The sequence below is a fragment of the Trachypithecus francoisi genome, unplaced genomic scaffold (assembly GCF_009764315.1).
Source record: "Trachypithecus francoisi isolate TF-2019V2 unplaced genomic scaffold, Tfra_2.0 Lachesis_group3, whole genome shotgun sequence".
In the NCBI taxonomy this organism is placed as follows: Eukaryota; Metazoa; Chordata; class Mammalia; order Primates; family Cercopithecidae; genus Trachypithecus; species Trachypithecus francoisi.
Genome location: NW_022681468.1, coordinates 107,637,095 through 107,659,496, shown reverse-complemented (window position 1 = coordinate 107,659,496; position 22,402 = coordinate 107,637,095). Strand labels below are relative to the sequence as shown.

At 41.5% G+C, this 22,402-nt stretch overlaps 1 protein-coding gene across 3 annotated transcripts in view; it reads left to right on the top strand.

Annotated features, from left to right (window-relative positions):
- The window catches only part of IL16 (interleukin 16), a 144,702-nt gene that overhangs the window by 78,463 nt on the left and 43,837 nt on the right, over window positions 1-22,402 (top strand). For all 3 annotated transcript variants that reach the window (XM_033189206.1, XM_033189205.1, XM_033189207.1), the window contains exon 3: window positions 11,533-11,641. In XM_033189206.1, coding sequence (XP_033045097.1) covers window positions 11,533-11,641 — 109 coding nt within the window. The remainder of the gene's footprint in view (window positions 1-11,532; window positions 11,642-22,402) is intronic.

Below are 22,402 nucleotides of genomic sequence, written 5' to 3'. Positions count from 1 at the left end.
GTAATTATGGGGTGTATCACCCACAGAACTGCTGCTCAGGGCCACAGTCTCTGATGAGAATAGAGAAAATGTGTTTAGAAATGATTTTGACAGTCCCTGACCTCGATGACAAATCCTCAGCTCTGAGAGCAGCCCAACCTTGAGAGCAGGAACAGAAGAGTTCTGTTCTGTGTGCTGGGAGAGAGTCACACTGTGTAGATGTTCGTGGGGCTCCTCCAGAGACTCCTTTGATGAGAAACCTCTCCATCCAGGACACACTTGCCAGAGAGAGACAAGATGCTTTGTTCTTATGTAAGATGTTCTGACATGTGATCATTTGAGAGAGGTGCCCTTTAAATATAACCGTCAGTTACTATTAAAAGTAAAGAGCTAAAAGTGATTATGGAGATTGTTTAGTTCACCCCCCAGCTTTACTAAAGAGGAAACTGAACCCAGATAATTGATAAGCTTAGAGTCATGAAAGAGTTAGTGCTGCTGGTCTCATGATCCTTTCTCTACTGCTCATTTCTGATGAAGAAACCGTTTAGCTTGAACAATAACTTGAAATAGTCCCAGAGTATAGATGAGTACTAGACCCTTTGGTGTTGAGAAAAATAGAAGGTCCAAAAATGTGTGCATTGCCTCTGTTTCAGGAACCTTTAGGAGTCATATGGTTTTATATGTGTTTGATAGAAAATTGCTACTTAGACCTCATCTTGGATCATGATAGTACATTTCTATTCTCTCCTATAGTAGCCATTTAATGAGCCACTTCACACCATGGCCATGTTGAAGTGAAGCACATCAATTTCACACAACTATCGAAGAACTTGATTATAGCCTAGTTAGATACACCTTACTGGAGCCTCCAGCTACTTCAGAGACTGGCTGCATGGCAGTGGGAAGGGAACAACCTTCTGTCATCTGTGTCTGAGATGGCTTTGGTTGGAGGATACAGACTTGTGAAGGAAGGAGAAGGACTCATCTGCATAGCCTTGTGCGTGCACAAGAGGCTACACCTCCCTGCATGTGGAAACTGAGATTGCTGGAAAGAAGAGACTGAGCCACTGAAATGTGGAGAACTGAGGGCCCAAGTGGGGACCCAGTTGGTTCAGTGTCTTTTGGTTAAGGCTCTCTATAGCCAACATTGAAACCCCCAGAGAAAGCATTAAGTATTTACAGCTAATCTGGGTGGGTGGGGCAGGGAGAGGCTCCACTTCCTATGATTCTCCTGCCATCAATTGGCTTTACAGGCCAAGCAGTTTCCAAATTGTGCCTTGGACTCAGGACTTACAAAGAGGATTAAAAGAAAGACATTTAAAAATAAACAGACTTTAAGTCTACCAATGTGACAATTGAAATAAATGTAGAGCGCATCCAAGATGGCCGAATAGGAACAGCTCTAGCCTTCAGCTCCCAGCGTGAGCGACACAGAAGACGGGGGATTTCTGCATTTTCAACTGAGGTACCGGGGTCATCTCACTGGGGCGTGTCAGACAGTTGGTGCTGGTCCGCAGGTGCAGCCCGACCAGTGAGAGCTGAAGCAGGGTGAGGCATCAACTCACCTGGGAAGCACAAGGGAGAAGGGAATTCCTTTTCCTAGCCGAAGGAAATTGAGGCACACAACACCTGGAAAATCGGGTAACTCCCACCCTAATACTGTGCTTTACCAAGGGTCTTAGCAAACGGCACACCAGGAGATTATATCCCACACTTGGTCCAGAGGGCCCCACGTCCATGGAGCCTCCCTCACTGCTAGCACAGCAATGTGAGATCAAACTGCAAAGCAGCAGCCAGGCTGGGGGAGGGGCGCCTGCCATTGCTGAGGCTAAAGTAGGTAAACAAAACCACCCAGGAAGCTCGAATTGGGTGGAGCCCACCACAGCTCAAGGAGGCCTGCCTGCCTCTGTAGACTCCACCTCTGGGGACAGGGCATAGCTAAACAAAAAGCAGCAGAAACCTCGGCATAGGTAAATGTCCCAGTCTGATAGCTTTGAAGAGAGCAGTGGATTTCCCAGCACAGAGGTTGAGATCTGAGAACAGACAGACTGCCTGCTCAAGTGGGTCCCTGACCCGTGAGTAGCCTAACTGGGAGAAATCCCCCACTAGGTGCAGACTGACACCTCACACCTCACACGACTGGGTACACCCCTGAGACGAAGCTTCCAGAGCAAGAATCAGACAGCAACACTTGCTGTTCAGCAATATTCTATCTTCTGCAGCCTCCGCTGCTGATACCCAGGCAAACAGGGTCTAGAGTGAACCTCAAGCAAACTCCAACAGACCTGCAGCTGAAGGTCCTGACTGTTAGAAGGAAAACTAACAAGTAGAAAGGACACCCACACCAAAACCCCATCAGTACGTCACCATCATCAAAGACGAAAGGCAGATAAAACCACAAAGATGGGGAAAAAGGAGTGCAGAAAAGCTGGAAATTCAAACAATCAGAGTGCACCTCCCCCTCCAGAGGAACGCAGTTCATCGCCAGCAACTGAACAAAGCTGGACAGAGAATGACTTTGACGAGTTGAGAGAAGAAGGCTTCAGTCGATCAAACTTCTCAGAGCTAAAGGAGGAACTATGTAACCAGTGCAAAGAAACTAAAAACCTTGAAAAAAGATTTGATGAATGGCTAACTAGAATAACCAATGTAGAGAAGTCCTTAAAAGAACTGATAGAGATGAAAACCATAACACAAGAACTACATGACAAATGCACAAGCTTCAGTAACTGACTTGATCAACTGGAAGAAAGAGTATCAGCGATTGAAGATCAAATGAATGAAATGAAGCAAGAAGTGTTAGAGAAAAAGAGTAAAAAGAAATGAGAAAAATCTCCAAGAAATATGGGATTACGTGAAAAGACCAAATCTACATCTGATTGGTATGCCTGAGAGTGACAGAGAAATTGGAACCAAGCTGGAAAACACTCTGCAGGATATCATCCAGGAGAACTTTCTCAGCCTAGCAAGGCAGGCCAACATTGAAATTCAGGAAATACAGAGAATGCCACAAAGATACTCCTCAAGAAGAGCAACTCCAAGACACATAATTGTCAGATTCACCAAAATTGAAATGAAGAAAAAAATGTTAAGGGCAGCTAGAGAGAAAGGTCAGGTTACCCACAAAGGGAAGCCCATCAGACTAACAGCAGATCTCTCAGCAGAAACTCTCCAAGCCAGAAGAGAGTGGGAGCCAATATTTAACATTCTTAAAGAAAAGAATTTTCAACCCAGAATTTCATATCCAGCCAAACTAAGTTTCATAAGTGAAGGAGAAATAAAATCCTTTACAGACAAGCAAATGCTTAGAGATTTTGTCACCACCTGGCCTGCCCTACAAGAGATCCTGAAGGAAGCACTAAACATGGAAAGGAACAACAGGTACCAGCCATTGCAAAAACATGCCAAAATGTAAAGACCATCGATACTAGGAAGAAACTGCATCAACTAACGAGCAAAATAACCAGCTAATATCATAATGACAGGATCAAGTTCACACATAACAATATTAACATAACAATATTAACCTTAAATGTAAATGGACTAAATGGTTCAATTAAAAGACACAGACTGGTAAATTGGATAAAGAGTCAAGACCCATCAGTTTGCTGTATTCAGGAGACCCATCTCACATGCAGAGACACACATAGGCTCAGAGTAAAGAGATGGAGGAAGATCTACCAAGCAAAAGGAAAAGAAAAAAAACAAGCAGGGGTTGCAATCCTGGTCTCTGATAAAACAGACTTTAAACCATCAAAGATCAAAAGAGAAAAAGAAGGCCATTACATAATGGTAAAGGGATCAATTCATCAGGAAGAGCTAACTATCCTAAATATATATGCACCCAATACAGGAGCACCTAGATTCAAAAAGCATGTCCTTAGAGAGTTACAAAAAGACTTAGACTCCCATACAATAATAATGGGAGACTTTAACACCCCACTGTCAACATTAGACAGATCAACGAGACAGAAAGTTAATAAGGATATCCAGGAATTGAACTCAACTCTGCACCAAGTGGACCTAATAGACATCTACAGAACTTTCCACCCCAAATCAACAGAATATACATTCTTCTCAGCACCACATTGCACTTATTCCAAAATTGACCACATAGTTGGAAGTAAAGCACTCCTCAGCAAATGTAAAAGAACAGAAATTATAACAAACTGTCTCTCAGACCACTGTGCAATCAAACTAGAACTCAGGACTAAGAAATTCAATCAAAACTGCTCAACTACATGGATATTAAGCAACCTGCTCCTGAATGACTACTGGGTACATAACAAAATGAAGACAGAAATAAAGATGTTCTTTGAAACCAATGAGGACAAAGATATAACATACCAGAATCTCTGGGACACATTTAAAGCAGTGTGTAGAGGGAAATTTATAGCACTAAATGCCCACAAGAGAAAGCAGGAAAGATCTAAAATTGACACCCTAACATCACAATTAAAAGAACTAGAGAAGCAAGAACAAACACATTCAAAAGCTAGCAGAAGGCAAGAAATAACTAAGATCAGAGCAGAACTGAAGGAGATAGAGGCACAAAAAACCCTCCAAAAAATCAATGAATCCAGGAGTTGGTTTTTTGAAAAGATAACAAAATTGATAGACCGCTAGCAAGACTAATAAAGAAGAAAAGAGAGAAGAATCAAATAGATGCAATAAAAAATGATAAAGGGGATATTGCCACCAACCCCACAGAAATACAAACTACCATCAGAGAATACTATAAACACCTCTACGCAAATAAACTATAAAACCCAGAAGAAATGGATACTTTCCTGGACACTTACACTCTCCCAAGACTAAACCAGGAAGAAACTGAATCCCTGAATAGACCAATAGCAGGCTCTGAAATTGAGGCAATAATTAATAGCCTACCAACCAAAAAAAGTCCAGGACCAGATGGATTCACAGCTGAATTCTACCAGAGGTACAAGGAGGAGCTGGTACCATTCCTTCTGAAATTACTCCAATCAATAGAAAAAGAGGGAATCCTCCCTAACTCATTTTATGAGGCCAACATCATCCTGATACCAAAGCCTGGCAGAGACACAACAAAAAAAGAGAATTTTAGACCAATACCCCTGATGAACATCGATGCAAAAATCCTCAGTAAAATACTGGCAAACCGGATTCAGCAGCACATCAAAAAGCTTATCCACCATGATCAAGTGGGCTTCATCCCTGGGACGCAAGGCTAGTTCAACATACGCAAATCAATAAACATAATCCAGCATATAAACAGAACCAAAGACAAAAACTACATGATTATCTCAATAGATGCACAAAAGACCTTTGACAAAATTCAACAGCCCTTTATGCTAAAAATGCTCAATAAATTTGGTATTGATGGAACGTATCTCAAAACAATAAGAGCTATTTATGACAAACCCACAGCCAATATCATACTGAATGGGCAAAAACTGGAAAAATTCCCTTTGAAAACTGGCACAAGACAGGGATGCCCTCTCTCACCACTCCTATTCAACATAGTGTTGGAAGTTCTGGCTAGGGCAATCAAGCGAGAGAAAGAAATAAAGGGTATTCAGTTAGGAAAAGAAGAAGTCAAATTGTCCCTGTTTGCAGATGACATGATTGTATATCTAGAAAACCCCATCGTCTCAGCCCAAAATCTCCTTAAGCTGATAAGCAACTTCAGCAAAGTCTCAGGATACAAAATCAATGTGCAAAAAGCACAAGCATTCTTATACACCAGTAACAGACAAGCAGAGAGCCAAATCATGAATGAACTCCCATTCACAATAGCTTCAAAGAGAATAAAATACCTAGGAATCCAACTTACAAGGGATGTGAAGGACCTCTTGAAGGAGAACTACAAACCACTGCTCAGTGAAATAATAGAGGACACAAACAAATGGAAGAACATACCATGCTCATGGATAGCAAGAATCAATATCGTGAAAATGGCCATACTGCCCAAGGTAATTTATAGATTCAATGCCATCCCCATTAAGCTACCAATGACTTTCTTCACAGAATTGGAAAAAACTGCTTTGAAGTTCATATGGAACCAAAAAAGAGCCTACATTGCCAAGACAATCCTCAGCCAAAAGAACAAAGCTGGAGGCATCATGCTACCTGACTTCAAACTATACTACAAGGCTACAGTAACCTAAACAGCATGGTACTGGTACGAAAACAGAGATATAGACCAATGGAACAGAACAGAGTCCTCAGAAATAATACCACACATCTATAGCCATCTGATCTTTGACAAACCTGACAAAAACTAGAAATGGGGAAAGGATTCCCTATTTAATAAATGGTGCTAGGAAAATTGGCTAGCCATAAGTAGAAAGCTGAAACTGGACCCTTTCCTTACTCCTTATATGAAAATTAATTTAAGATGGATTAGAGACTTAAATGTTAGACCTAAAGCCATAAAAACCCTTGAAGAAAACCTAGGTAATACCATTCAGGACATAGGCATGGGTAAGAACTTCATGTCTAAAACACCAAAAGCAACAGCAATACAAGCCAAAATTGACAAATGTGATCTAATTAAACTAAAGAACTTCTGCACAGCAAAAGAAACTACCATCAGAGTGAACAGGCAACCTACAGAATGGGAGAAAATTTTTGCAATCTACTCATCTGACAAAGGGCTAATATCCAGAACCTACAAAGAGCTCAATCAAATTTACAAGAAAAAAATAAACAACCCCATCAAAAAGTGGGCAAAGGATATGAACAGACACTTCTCAAAAGAAGACATCCATACAGCCAACAGACACATGAAAAAATACTCATCATCACTCGCCGTCAGAGAAATGCAAATCAAAAGCACAATGACATACCATCTCACACCAGTTAGAATGGCGATCATTAAAAAGTCAGGAAACAACAGGTGTTGGAGAGGATGTGGAGAAATAGGAACACTTTTACACTGTTGGTGGGACTGTAAACTAGTTCAACTATTGTGGAAGACAGTGTGGCAATTTCTCAAGGATCTAGAACTAGAAATACCATTTGACCCAGCCATCCCATTCCTGGGTATGTACCCAAGGGATTATAAATCATGCTGCTATAAAGACACATGCACACATATGTTTACTGCGGCACTATTCACAATAGCAAAGACTTGGAATCAACCCAAATGTCCATGAGTGACAGACTGGATTAAGAAAATATGGCACATATACATGACGGAATACTATGCAGCCATGAAAGAGGATGAGTTCGTGTCCTTTGTGGGGACATGGATGCCGCTGGAAACCATCATTCTCAGCAAACTATCACAAGAACAGAAAACCAAATACTGCATGTTCTCACTCATAGGTGGGAAATGAACAATGATATCACTTGGACACAGGAAGGGGAACATCACACACCGGGTCCTATTGTGGGGAGAGGATGCGGGGAGGGATAGCATTAGGAGATATACCCAATGTAAATGATGAGTTAATGGGTGCAGCACACTAACATGGCACATGTATACATATGTAACAAACCTGCACTTTGTGCACATGTACCCTAGAACTTAAAGTATAATGAAAAAAAAAGAAAGAAATGTAAAAGTAATCATTTATTTTTGGTTTGATTCTAAAAGTAGTCTACACTCACTATGGAAAATATAGAAAATACAGAATAATGTGAAAAAAATAGTATCCATAATCCCATCACCCAAACACATTCTTGCTAATTCATGAGAGCAGGACCTTGTGTTTCATATCTGCTGTCACATCCTCAGTACTTGGAACAGTGCCTGGTACAGAGTAAGCGCTTAATGGACATTTGTTGAATGAATGAGTGTCACTGTTTTGGTATATTTATTTCCAGCCCCTTTCCCATGTATATTTTACATGATTGTAGTCAGTCATCATCATTAGAGAGTATCTTTTTTTTTAACGTACTATGATAAACATACGTATATCTATGTCACAACTCTTTACAAACTTTTTTTTTTTGAGACTGAGTCTCGCTATGTCGCCCAGGCAGATCCATACAGTGGCAGGATCTTGGTTCACTGCAACCTCTGCCTCCCAGGTTTATGCGATTCTCTTGCCTCAGCCTCACAAATAGCTGGGACTACAGGTGCGTGCCACCATGCCAGCTAGTTTTTTTATATTTTTAGTAGAGACGGGGTGGTTTTTGCCATGTTGGCCAGGGTGGTCTTGAACTCCTTGAACTCCTGAGCTCCAGTGATCCCCCCACTTTGGTCTCCCAAAGTGTGGGGATTACAGGTGTGAGCCACCATGCCCCGCCTGTTTACAAACATTTTTAAAGGTGCTTAGCATTGCATGTATTGTGTATACATCATTTACTTATTTACACTCATGTGGCTAGATATTTGAGATAAAATATCCATTTCAAAGATCATTTGCACATAAGGCTTGCTACCCATGGATAAGTAGACCAATTGACTGTTTTACCAGGCTTCCTTATGCTCAATGGACCCTAAAATGTTAATAAAATCACATTCTATTTTTTACTTTCATAGTCTCGCTGGATTGCATAAAGAAGTGAAAATATGCCAGAGGGAGGTCATGAAATCAGAATCAGGACATTACCTTGTCAATCTATTGTAACTAAGAAATATCTTTTGAATATTGTGTTTTATGAAGCATTGAATTCAGAGAACTAGTCATTATGCTAAATTCTGACAATACAGAATCTCAAGAATTCAACTGAACTCAACTACTTTCTTTTTTTTTTTTTTTTTTTTTTTTGAGACAGAGTCTCGCTCTGCCGCCCAGGCTGGAGTGCTGTGGCCGGATCTCAGCTCACTGCAAGCTCCCCCTCCGGGTTCACGCCATTCTCCTGCCTCAGCCTCCCGAGTAGCTGGGACTACAGGCAACCGCCACCTCGCCCGGCTAATTTTTTTGTATTTTTTAGTAGAGACGGGGTTTCACCGTGTTAGCCAGGATGGTCTCGATCTCCTGACCTCGTGATCCGCCCGTCTCGGCCTCCCAAAGTGCTGGGATTACAGGCTTGAGCCACCGCGCCCGGCCTACTTTCTATATAGTCACTGCTTTCTCCCCTTTAAAAGAATTCCCTGGTTAGCCTGGTTAGAGAAGGTAATCTTATCCAAGTTAATGTAGCACCATCTGCTGCTGAAAAGGAGTCCTTCAGGATGAGTTCTCTAGTTTTAAACATTGACTTGCATAAGAAATAAAAGGGAATTGACATGTGGTTTCTTGCAGGATCCCCTTGTGTCAGAACTGGAAACAATCTTTTTCAAAAACACTGAGTGGACTTCTGGCTCCAGATGGCGACAGAGTACACTTGATTAACTCCTCCAACTGTTAGAAATTTCTATCAAAATTCAAAAGGAATACACAAATAGGGAGAAATGCATGTCAGAAACAGGAAACCATGGAAAGGGGCCAACACATTCTGAAACTCATGAGAACTTTCTGCACGACAAAGTGCAGGTGAGATTGGATTGAGGGAAGGGCTCATTAGTCTGCCATTGACCACATAAGACAGAAAAGCCAAGGGAATGAGGGAGACAGATATCAGCAGAGCCCCTCAATACCTACCAGCTCACAGTGGCAGGTGCTGGAGCTGAGAGTGGGTTATTTGGGACACAGCAAGAGGCAAGCATAGATCCTCCCTCTGCTCTGGAAAATGCACCAGGTGCTGGGGTCTGCAAACCCTTGGCATATGAAATTAACCAGGCATTGCTAAGCCCGGCTTCTAAGAAATGCAGTTAAGTCAGTTAGTGTCTCCAACGAACTGTACCCTGAATCACTAAGTCCCAGAAAGCATTTAAGCCATCTAGTTTCTGGGCCGAGTAACCAATATCCAAAGATTCTATACTCAGCCAATCATTCACATTTGACAACCACAGAAAGACATTCCTAGCCATGCAGATATTCAGAGAGCTTTCCTGAAAGAAACTACACACACACACAGACACACACACACACACACACAGAAGCACACACACAGCATGTGCACACACACACAAGAATTATGGTAGAGTAATAAAACCAATATAAATCAAGAATTAAGTGAAGATCATTGTGGCTAACAAAGTTACAAAATGGAATAATCAGAAAACAGCTTCAGGAAGAGAAATAAAGTAATTAATACCATCATTCTCATTATCAGTTTCTATCCCATCAGATAGAATACCCATCCTAAAATCTCAGGATGAGGAGAGGGAAGAAAGTAAAAGTTGTCTCAAAATCTCATCTTAGATGAGGGAGAGTCATATTTTCTGTTTCCTTACTGACCCTGGTATGGCAATGAGTCCAAGTATGTTGTTTAATATACTGCTTACATACTCAATACTATAAAATATTTTTCTAAATTATTAGTATAAAAAGAGAGCAAAGAAAATTTGATTGGCTGGGCATGATGACTCATGCCTGTAATCCTTACACTTTGGGAAGCTGAGTTGGGAGGATCACTTGAGCCCAGGAGTTTGAGATCGGCCTGGGCAACATCATGAAACCCCATCTCTACAAAACAAATACAAAAACTAGCTGAGCATGCTGGCATGCATCTGTAGTAACAGCTACTCAGGAGGCTGAGTGGGAGGATCTCTGGAGCCCATGAGGTCCAGGCTGCAATGAGCCAAGATCATACCATTGCACTCCAGCTGGGCAACAGAGCACCACCCTGTCCTGTCCTGCTCTCTCTCTCTCTCTCTCTTTCTCTCCATATATATATATATTTGTGCATATACACACACAGCATGTGCACACACACACAAGGATTATAGTAGTGAGTAATAAAACCAATATAACTTAAGAATTAAGTCAAGATCATTGTGGATAACAAAGTTATATAATAGAATAACAATCAATCAGAAAACTTTCAGAAAGATAAAATAATTAATACCATCATCCTCATTATCAGCCCATATCCCTACACCCATCCCTAAAATTCTAGGATGAGGAGAGATATATAAATTTATATATATATATAATATATATATATATATATAGTAAAATCATAATACCCTTAATAATGCATGGATAGTTCAATATTAAGAAATCCATTTATATAACATATAACATTTCTTCAACAAGTATTTGTAAGTGCCTGTTATGTGCCAGGTATGCCAGAACAATGTAGCTTGCTTGATCCTTCTCTCTCAAACACACCTGCCAGGTTCCCTATCCACATTACACTCTAGTTCTTTTCTTCAGAGCACTTATCATTCTCTGTAATTATCTTTCACCTTTACTTTGCTTGTTTATTGTCAGTCATCTTTCACTAAAATGCATTTTCCCCAAGATCAACATCCTTGTCTGTCTTGGTCACAGCTGTATGCACAATGTCTAACAAAGAACTTGACATGTAATAGCTGATGGATTCATTCAATATGTGTCGTATTAGTTTATTATTAATGTAATTTGTTCATTCAGTATTTGTAATTAAACAAAGGAATGTATGTCAATGAGTGAAAGGATGATGGTGATTCTAAATCCTGGCTCTTATGGTGCTTATCATGTAGTAGGGGAGACAGACAATCTGAGTACTTCTATGATCAGTGTCAAAATCCAATTTTGCTGAGCAGTTTTCTATTCTAACTTGCTGAATAAAAAGACGGCAATTGTTTTGCAGGAATCTTCCACAGCTTCCTCTCGAGAAAAGCCTGGAAAACCAGAAGCACAAAGTAGTAACTTCCTGTTTCCTAAAGCCTGCCACCAAAGGGCACGCAGCAACTCAACCAGTAAGTGTCTCCCCAACATGTCTTCAGGAACAGGGTTCAGCTGCTCCTGGATAGCAGGAATATCAGGAGGAGGGTGGATCTCTTCTGGTCCAGGTGGACTAAACTGGCATTGGAGTCTGCTCACCTTCTTCATGGTGTGTGCATGCTCTGGCTAGCCAGAGCTCTGTGTGGTCTAGCCAGCTCCCCTCTTGGCTCCAAGTACCATGCTGGAAAGACCTGGGTGTGAGGAAGAAGAGACTGGGCTTTACTCCCGCTCTGTCTCCTGACATGCTCCTTGGTCTTGGGAAGGCTTCTGTCTCTCAGCTGCAATATGATGGAGCTTGAGGTTGGAAGATCTCATGATTTTTTTTTGCTGAAAATAGAGGAGTGCTAATACAAAGTCAAGAAAATATGAAGAATGCAAGAATATAGAAAAACCTGAAGAAATTAAAATCACACCAAATCCTAATATTAGAGATCATCTATGTTAACATATTCAGTTATTTCCCTTCTATGCTTATATATACTATAAAAAACTTCACACACACACATTTATTTATATGTAACTATTTCAAGTCATCAGAAACTCTTTTGAAAACACTATTTTTTAGTGGATCCATGGTATTTTATTGTATGAATTTATGAAATCTAGTTAACCAACTCCCTATTATTAGATATTTATAAAATCTACTTAACCAAATCCCTGTTATTAGGTATTTAAGTCATTGTCAGGTTTTCACTAGCCTAATCAAGTTGATGAATATGTACATGAGATTTTGTCTGAGTTTGTGATGATCTTTCAAAGAAAATACAGAAGGCAGTGGCCTGGTTAAGAGCTCACATTTGGGAGCTAAGGCACTTGGATCTGGGTCCTGCTTCCAGAACTAGTGACCTATGTGGTCTTGGGCAAGTCCCTTAGAATCTCTAAGTCTTATATTATTCTGCTGTACGATGCACCATCCTTAGTGATTTCCTATTATTGGAAATAAAAATATTTTTAAAAAGTTATTTGCTTTTTAATCATAAATTTTTACTTATTCTAGCATAATTTTCTAGAAATGGAATTTGGGGTCAAATGGTAGATGTAGTTTAAGGCTTTTTATCTGTATTGCCAAATTTCTGTAGCTACTATTCTTTCAATAATGTACATGAATACCTATTTCTTCAATCATAGGCCACACAGGATTATGATTTTTAATAAATATTTGCTTTACATTGATTTACAGATTTACAGGTATTTCTCCTTTCCCTTTCTTCCTCATCCATTCTTTGCTTTTTTACTGTTTTGTTTTGCACCCAAGACCAGCTATACAATTGATAGGGCTCAGTGTAAAATGAAAATGCAGGATTGCTGTTAAAAAATATTAATAGTTTCAAAAAAGTAGAAGAAAATCTTTGAACTAAGTTGGGATTCTTCAATCACAGGGCCCCAGGTGACTGTGCAGGCCACGTGCCCCTGAAGCCAGGCCCACTTGCCCCCCGGGAGCTGGCCCCCTCAGAGCTCCCTGGCTCCCTGGCATCCCGAGGGCTCCCTGGCTTTCTGGCTTCTGATTGAGCTCAGTCAATGACAGGCATCCATGGAGGACTGGCAGGGGGAAGACAGCCACCAGGGTTTTTCTTCCCCTGCTCCCCCTACCTTGGTGCTGTGACAAGAAATTGTGTCAGGGTGGCCTGTTGGTTCCAGTGCCCCCAGGCTCTGGTAACACCATTTCCCCACTTTACTCCTTCAAGCCTGGGGTGGTAACAGCATCTGGTACCTCAATAGGCCTTGTTATTTTTCTAACCCTGCCCGTCCCTCTGTGTCTGGCTCCTTTACCCAATTCTCAGAATCCCAACTGAGTGTGCCTTTTGTTTCTTCCCAAACCCTGATTGATACACTGATAAAAATAGATGAACAAAAAGTACTTAGGCTGGGTGCCACAGCTTATGCCTGTAATTCTAGCCCTTTGGGAGGTCAAGACGGGAGGATTGCTTGAACCCAGGAGTTTGAGATCAGCCTGGACAATATAGTGAGACCACACCTCTACAAAAAATTTTTTAAAAAAAGAAAACCCATCAGGCATGATGGCTCATACCTGAGGTCCCAGCTACTCGGGAGGCTGAGGTAGGAGGATCCCTTGAGCACGGGAGGTTTAGGCTGCAGTGAGCCATGATTGTGCCACTGCACTCTGGTCTGGACAACAGAGTGAGAGCCTGTCCTGTCCCCCTAAAAGAGTACCTCTTCATAAAGGTGAAGTTAAACAGTCCTTCATTTATTTATTTTGTTTTTGGTGAGTTTGCCTGTTCTTTATTGGAATAATCATCTTTTTATCATTAATTTATAAAAAGCCTCTTGGTCAAATTAATATTTGGCATCAAACTTGTTAAAAATACTCTCTCCAGTTTGTTGTTTTATTTTAATTTTTTAACATTAAGGTGTTTTAATCTTTATGCAATCAAGTTTCCTGATCTTTTCTTTTCTAATGTGAAAGTTACTTCCACATTCAGATAACTATTAAGTCTGTGATTATATATTCTTCTAATTTGTAAATGATTTATCTTTTTTCCCTCAAATTTACTGTATTATCTGTAATTTATTTTTGGTGTTTAATATGATGTAAGAATCTAGGTAGATTTTCTTTCCTAAATGAATAGGGAATGATTCTAGCATTACTTATTTATAATCAGTTCCTTTTATTTTGCCTTTTTTTTTTTTATATACTTTAAGTTCTAGGGTACATGTGCATAATGTGCAGGTTTGTTACATATGTATACTTATGCCATGTTGGTGTGCTGCACCCATCAACTCGTCAGCACCCATCAATTCATCATTTATATCATGTATAACTCCCCAATGCAATCCCTCCCTCCTCCCCCCTCCCCATGATAGGCCCCAGTGTGTGATGTTCCCCTTCCCGAGTCCAAGTGATCTCATTGTTCAGTTCCCACCTATGAGTGAGAACATGTGGTGTTTGGTTTTCTGTTCTTGTGATAGTTTGCTAAGAATGATGGTTTCCAGCTGCATCCATGTCCCTACAAAGGATGCAAACTCATCCTTTTTTATGGCTGCATAGTATTCCATGGTGTATATGTGCCACATTTTCTTAATCCACTCTGTCACAGATGGACATTTGGGTTGATTCCAAGTCTTTGCTATTGTGAATAGTGCCGCAATAAACATATGTGTGCATGTGTCTTTGTAGTAGAGTAATTTATAATCCTTGGGTATATACCCAGTAGTGGGATGGCTGGGTCATATGGTACATCTAGTTCTAGATCCTTGAGGAATTGCCATACTGTTTTCCATAATGGTTGAACTAGTTTACAATCCCACCAACAGTGTAAAAGTGTTCCTATTTCTCCACATCCTCTCCAACACCTGTTGTTTCCTGACTTCTTAATGATTGCCATTCTAACTGGTGTGAGATGGTATCTCATTGTGGTTTTGGTTTGCATTTCTCTGATGGCGAGTGATGATGAGCATTTTTTCATGTGTCTGTGGCTGTATGGATGTCTTCTTTTGAGAAATGTCTGTTCATATCCTTTCCCCACTTTTTGATGGGGTTGTTTGTTTTTTTCTTGTATATTTGTTTGAGTTCTTTGTAGATTCTGGATATTAGCTCTTTGTCAGATGAGTAGGTTGCAAAAATTTTCTCCCATTCTGTAGGTTGCCTGTTCACTCTGATGGTAGTTTCTTTTGCTGTGCAAAAGCTCTTTAGTTTAATGAGATCCCATTTGTCAATTTTGGCTTTTGCTGCCGTTGCTTTTGGTGTTTTAGACATGAAGTCCTTGCCCATGCCTATGTCCTGAATGGTACTACCTAGATTTTCTTCTAGGGTTTTTATGGTATTAGGTCTAACATTTAAGTCTCTAATCCATCTTGAATTAATCTTCGTATAAGGGGTAAGGAAAGGATCCAGTTTCAGCTTTCTACTTATGGCTAGCCAATTTTCCCAGCACCATTTATTGAATAGGGAATCCTTTCCCCATTTCTTGTTTCTCTCAGGTTTGTCAAAGATCAGATGGCTGTAGATGTGTGGTATTATTTCTGAGGACTCTGTTCTGTTCCATTGGTCTATATCTCTGTTTTCGTACCAGTACCATGCTGTTTAGGTTACTGTAGCCTTGTAGTATAGTTTGAAGTCAGGATGCCTCCAGCTTTGTTCTTTTGGCTGAGGATTGTCTTGGCAATGTAGGCTCTTTTTTGGTTCCATATGAACTTTAAAGCAGTTTTTTCCAACTCTGTGAAGAAAGTCATTGGTAGCTTGATGGGGATGGCATTGAATCTATAAATTACCTTGGGCAGTATGGCCATTTTCACGATATTGATTCTTCCTATCCATGACCATGGTATGTTCTTCCATTTGTTTGTGTCCTCTTTTATATCACTGAGCAGTGGTTTGTAGTTCTCCTTCAAGAGGTCCTTTACATCCCTTGTAAGTTGGATTCCTAGGTATTTTATTCTCTTTGAAGCAATTGTGAATGGAAGTTCATTCCTGATTTGGCTCTCTGCTTGTCTGTTACTGGTGTATAAGAATGCTTGTGATTTTTGCACATTAATTTTGTATCCTGAGACTTTGCTGAAGTTGCTTATCAGCTTAAGGAGATTTTGGGCTGAGACGATGGGGTTTTCTAGATATACAATCATGTCATCTGCAAACAGGGACAATTTGACTTCTTCTTTTCCTAACTGGATACCCTTGATTTCTTTCTCTTGCCTGATTGCGCTAGCCAGAACTTCCAACACTATGTTGAATAGGAGTGGTGAGAGAGGGCATCCCTGTCTTGTGCCAGTTTTCAAAGGGAATTTTTCCAGTTTTTGCCCATTCAGTATGATATTGGCTGTGGGTTTGTCATAAATAGCTCTTATTATTTTGAGGTACGTTCCATCAATACCGAATTTATTGAGCGTTTTTAGCATGAAGGGCTGTTGAATTTTGTCAAAAGCCTTTTCTGCATCTATTGAGATAATCATGTGGTTCTTGTCCTTGCTTCTGTTTATATGCTGGATTACGTTTATTGGTTTGCGAATGTTGAACCAGCCTTGCATCCCAGGGATGAAGCCCACTTGATCATGGTGGATAAGCTTTTTGATGTGCTGCTGAATCTGGTTTGCCAGTATTTTACTGAGGATTTTTGCATCGATGTTCATCAGGGATATTGGTCTAAACTTCTCTTTTTTTGTTGTGTCTCTGCCAGGCTTTGGTATCAGGATGATGTTGGCCTCATAAAATGAGTTAGGGAGGATTCCCTCTTTTTCTATTGATTGGAATAGTTTCAGAAGGATGGTACCAGCTCCTCCTTGTACCTCTGGTAGAATTCAGCTGTGAATCCATCTGGTCCTGGACTTTTTTTGGTGGGTAGGCTATTAATTTTTGCCTCAATTTCAGAGCCTGCTATTGGTCTATTCAGGGATTCAACTTCTTCCTGGTTTAGTCTTGGGAGAGTGTAAGTGTCCAGGAAATTATCCATTTCTTCTAGATTTTCTCGTTGATTTGCGTAGAGGCGTTTATAGTATTCTCTGATGGTTGTTTTTATTTTTGTGGGGTCAGTGGTGATATCCCCTTTATCATTTTTTATTACATCTATTTGATTCCTCTCTCTTTTCTTCTTTATTAGTCTTGCTAGCGGTCTGTCAATTTTGTTGATCGTTTCAAAAAACCAACTCCTGGATTCATTGATTTTTTGGAGGGTTTTTTGTGTCTCTATCTCCTTCAGTTCTGCTCTGATCTTAGTTATTTCTTGCCTTCTGCTAGCTTTTGAATGTGTTTGCTCTTGCCTCTCTAGTTCTTTTAATTGTGATGTTAGGGTGTCAGTTTTAGATCTTTCCTGCTTTCTCTTGTGGGCATTTAGTGCTATAAATTTCCCTCTACACACTGCTTTAAATGTGTCCCAGAGATTCTGGTATGTCGTATCTTTGTTCTCATTGGTTTCAAAGAACATCTTTATTTCTGCTTTCATTTCATTATGTACCCAGTAGTCATTCAGGAGCAGGTTGTTCAGTTTCCATGTAGTTGAGCGGTTTGGATTGAGTTTCTTAGTCTTGAGTTCTAGTTTGATTGCACTGTGGTCTGAGAGACAGTTTGTTATAATTTCTGTTCTTTGACATTTGCTGAGGAGTGCTTTACTTCCAATTATGTGGTCAATTTTGGAATAAGTGCGATGTGGTGCTGAGAAGAATGTATATTCTGTTGATTTGGGGTGGAGAGTTCTATAGATGTCTATTAGGTCCGCTTGGTGCAGAGATGAGTTCAATTCCTGGATATCCTTATTAACTTTCTGTCTCGTTGATCTGTCTAATGTTGACAGTGGAGTGTTGATGTCTCCCATTATTATTGTATGGGAGTCTAAGTCTCTTTGTAAGTCTCTAAGGACTTGCTTTATGAATCTGGGTGCTCCTGTATTGGGTACATATATATTTAGGAGAGTTAGCTCTTCCTGTTGAATTGATCCCTTTACCATTATGTAACGGCCTTCTTTGTCTCTTTTGATCTTTGATGGTTTAAAGTCTGTTTTATGAGAGACTAGGATTGCAACCCCAGCTTTTTTTTGTTCTCCATTTGCTTGGTAGATCTTCCTCCACCCCTTTATTTTGAGCCTATATATGTCTCTGCATGTGAGATGGGTCTCCTGAATACAGCAGACTGATGGGTCTTGACTCTTTATCCAGTTTGCCAGTCTGTGTCTTTTAATTGGAGCATTTAGTCCATTTACATTTAAGGTTAATATTGTTATGTGTGAACTTGATCCTGTCATTATGATATTAACTGGTTATTTTGCTCGTTAGTTGATGCAGTTTCTTCCTAGCCTCGATGGTCTTTACATTTTGGCATGTTTTTGCAATGGCTGGTACCTGTTGTTCCTTTCCATGTTTAGGGCTTCCTTCAGGGTCTCTTGTAAGGCAGGCCTGGTGGTGACAAAATCTCTAAGCATTTGCTTATCTGTAAAGGATTTTATTTCTCCTTCACTGATGAAACTTAGCTTGGCTGGATATGAAATTCTGGGTTGAAAATTCTTTTCTTTAAGAACGTTGAATATTGGCCCCCACTCTCTTCTGGCTTGTAGAGTTTCTGCCGAGAGATCTGCTGTTAGTCTGATGGGCTTCCCTTTGTGGGTAACCCGACCTTTCTCTCTGGCTGCCCTTAAGATTTTTTCCTTCATTTCAACTTTGGTGAATCTGGCAATTATGTGTCTTGGAGTTGCTCTTCTTGAGGAGTATCTTTGTGGCGTTCTCTGTATTTCCTGAATTTGAATGTTGGCCTGCCCTACTAGGTTGGGGAAGTTCTCCTGGATGATATCCTGCAGAGTGTTTTCCAACTTGGTTCCATTTTCCCCCTCACTTTCAGGCACCCCAATCAGACGTAGATTTGGTCTTTTTACATAATCCCATACTTCTTGCAGGCTTTGTTCATTTCTTTTTCTTCTTTTTTCTTTTGGTTTCTCTTCTCGCTTCATTTCATTCATTTGATCTTCAATCGCTGATAGTCTTTCTTCCAGTTGATCGAGTCGGCTACTGAAGCTTGTGCATTTGTCACGTATTTCTCGTGTCATGGTTTTCATCTCTGTCATTTCATTTATGATCTTCTCTGCATTAATTAGTCTAGCTGTCAATTCTTCCACTCTTTTTTCAAGATTTTTAGTTTCTTTGCGCTGGGTACGTAATTCCTCCTTTAGCTCTGAGAAGTTTGATGGACTGAAGCCTTCTTCTCTCATCTCGTCAAAGTCATTCTCTGACCAGCTTTGATCCGTTGCTGGCGATGGGCTGCGCTCCTTTGCAGGGGGAGATGCGCTCTTATTTTTTGAATTTCCAGCTTTTCTGCCCTTCTTCTTCCCCATCTTCGTGGTTTTATCTGCCTCTGGTCTTTGATGATGGTGATGTACTGATGTGGTTTTGGTATAGGTGTTCTTCCTGTTTGATAGTTTTCCTTCTAATAGTCAGGACCCTCAGCTGTAGGTCTGTTGGAGATTGCTTGAGGTCCACTCCAGACCCTATTTGCCTGGGTATCAGCAGCAGAGTTTGCAGAAAATAGAATATTGCTGAACAGTGAGTGTACCTGTCTGATTCTTACTTTGGAAGCTTCCTCTCAGGGGTGTACTCCACCCTGTGAGGTGTGGGGTGTCAGACTGCCCCTAGAGGGGGATGTCTCCCAGTTAGGCTACTCAGGGGTCAGGGACCCACTTGAGCAGGCAGTCTGTCCGTTCTCAGATCTCAACCTCCGTGTTGGGAGATCCACTGCTCTCTTCAAAGCTGTCAGACAGAGTCGTTTGTGTCTGCACAGGCCTCTGCTGCTTCCCCTTTTGTTGTTTAGCTGTGCCCTGTCACCAGAGGTGGAGTCTACAGAGACAGGCAGGTTTCCTTGAGCTGCTGTGAGCTCCACCCAGTTCGAGCTTCCCAGCGGCTTTGTTTACCTACTTAAGCCTCAGCAATGGTGGGCGCCCCTCCCCCAGCCTCGCTGCTGCCTTGCGGATAGATTGCCGCAGACTGCTGTGTTAGCAGTGAGGGAGGCTCCGTGGGCATGGGACCCTCCCGGCCAGGTGTGGGATATATTCTCCTGGTGTGCCTGTTTCCTTAAAGCGCAGTATTGGGGTGGGAGTTACCCGATTTTCCAGGTGTTGTGTGTCTCAGTTCCCCTGGCTAGGAAAACGGATTTCCTTCCCCCTTGCGCTTGCAGGTGAGGCGATGCCTCGCCCTGCTTCAGCTCTCGCTGGTCAGGCTGCAGCAGCTGACCAGCACCGATTGTCCAGCACTCCCCAGTGAGATGACCCCAGTACCTCAGTTGAAAATGCAGAAATCACCGGTCTTCTGTGTCGCTCGCGCTGGGAGTTGGAGACTGGAGCTGTTCCTATTCGGCCATCTTGCTCCGCCCCTTTATGTTGCCTTTTTTGTTTGCTTTGTTAATCTCATGCAAATCATATGCAGTTAGGTCCTTGAAAGCGAATTTGGCAATTTTTTAAAGAAGAGAAGCTCAAGGCCGGGTGAGGCGGCTCATGCCTGTAATCCCAGCACTTTGGGAGGCCTAGGTGGACAGGTCACCTGAGGTCAGGAGTTCGAGACCAGCCTGACCAACATGGAGAAACCCTGTCTGTACTAAAAATACAAAATTAGTCGGCGTGGTGGCACATGCCTGAAGCCCAGCTACTCAGGAGGCTGAGGCAGGAGAATCACTTAAACCTGGTAGGCAGAGGTTGTGGTGGGACGAGATTGTCCAACTGCACTCCAGCCTGGGCAACAGGAGCGAAACTCTGTTTTAAAAAAAGAAAAGACGCTCAGATAGTTGAAATCAGTGTTGTAGATCATATTTATTTTTACTTAGCTCTTTTTATGCTTTTTATTTTGATGGTTCCTTGCCATTTGTTTGTTCTTGGCCTCTTGCTATAACGATTTTGAAAGGTTTAGTTAATTTTTGTCTCTACTTCTGATTTCCTTTAAGTTTTAATTAATTACCCAATTAAGTTGAATCAATTAATTAATACCCGACATAACATTTTCCAAATTGTCCCCCTCATGAAAGATGAGGAAGTTAGTTTAGTGTTATTCATCCCTTTTCCATGGATTTTTCCATTTTGTAATTCAACATAACTTTAAATTATAAACTCATGACAATATATAGCTCTAAGATAGCTTTTTTGTATATAATCATGACCATATATAGCTCCCCTTTCAAAAACTATTTTGCTTTGTTTTTTGCATTGGGTTGTAATAACCGCTTTTCAATTAACTCACTCAACACTCTACACTTAACTGGTTTAAACTTCCCCCAGTAGAGATGATAATTTTGATACATTTCCTAGTTGGCTGGAATGCATCAACAAGCAATGTTCAGAAACAGTGGGCAGAAGTGGGCACTGAAAGCGACCCCAGACCAGGAAGAGTTTTGGAGAACCCACTCTGTCCTGACTCTGGCCCACGTTCCCACAGATCTGAATGCCTGGTGGGAACTGGAGCCTCCACACAAGTGGAGCTGGGTGTGGCCTGAGCAGTTGCGCTGGGCTCTCCTGTGGCTCTGAGGTCAGGTTGATCTGCTCTGTGAACCATTCCAAGTTGGCAGCCTGTTTGTTCATCCTCATTCCCTCTGAACCCAAACCATGCACTACGGCTCACCTTCAAGTCACAGGTCACTCCTGCACTGCTGTGGATGGAGGAAGTGCAAGGAGACTGGGATTCTGGAGGCCGGGGTTATGCCTCAGACTCTTTCTTCACTGATCTGGAACCCTCTAAGCTTCCATTTCCTCACTGATAGAGGAAGGAGTAACTCCAGCAGGGTTCCCAAAGGACAAATGATGAGCCGCCTGCATCACCTGCACAGGTTGACGAACATACAGGTTTCCCCAGACCCGATCCATGAAGATATGGATCAATAGGTTGGGTGGAGCACTGAAATCTACCTTTGGATTAAACACTGCAGATAAATATAATGCACAGGCAGAGTTAGGACTAGAGGATCTCTAGCCTCTCGTCTCACCCGCCTTTCTTGATTCTGAATCGTCTCTTTGCAGCGTGTGGTTTTCTGAATCCTCTGGCTTCCTCTCCCTCCTGGTCCATCAGGGAGCATCTGGGAGCAACTGGTCCCTGTAGCTCAGAGAGGGCCATCTACTCAGAGAGGGTCACCTACAGCTGAGGCAGCTGCTGGGAGCAGCTGTCCTTGCAGGGTCAGATTTCCCTAGCCACTCTCGGACCCAGATGGACCAAAACCTTTCCCTTCTTCACCTTGTCTTTGTTCTTTTCCTCATCCCCCTTTAGGGATCTCACACCCTCAGGGATACCACTCCTCTTTTCTTCTCAAGCTTCCCTGGCCAGTGGCT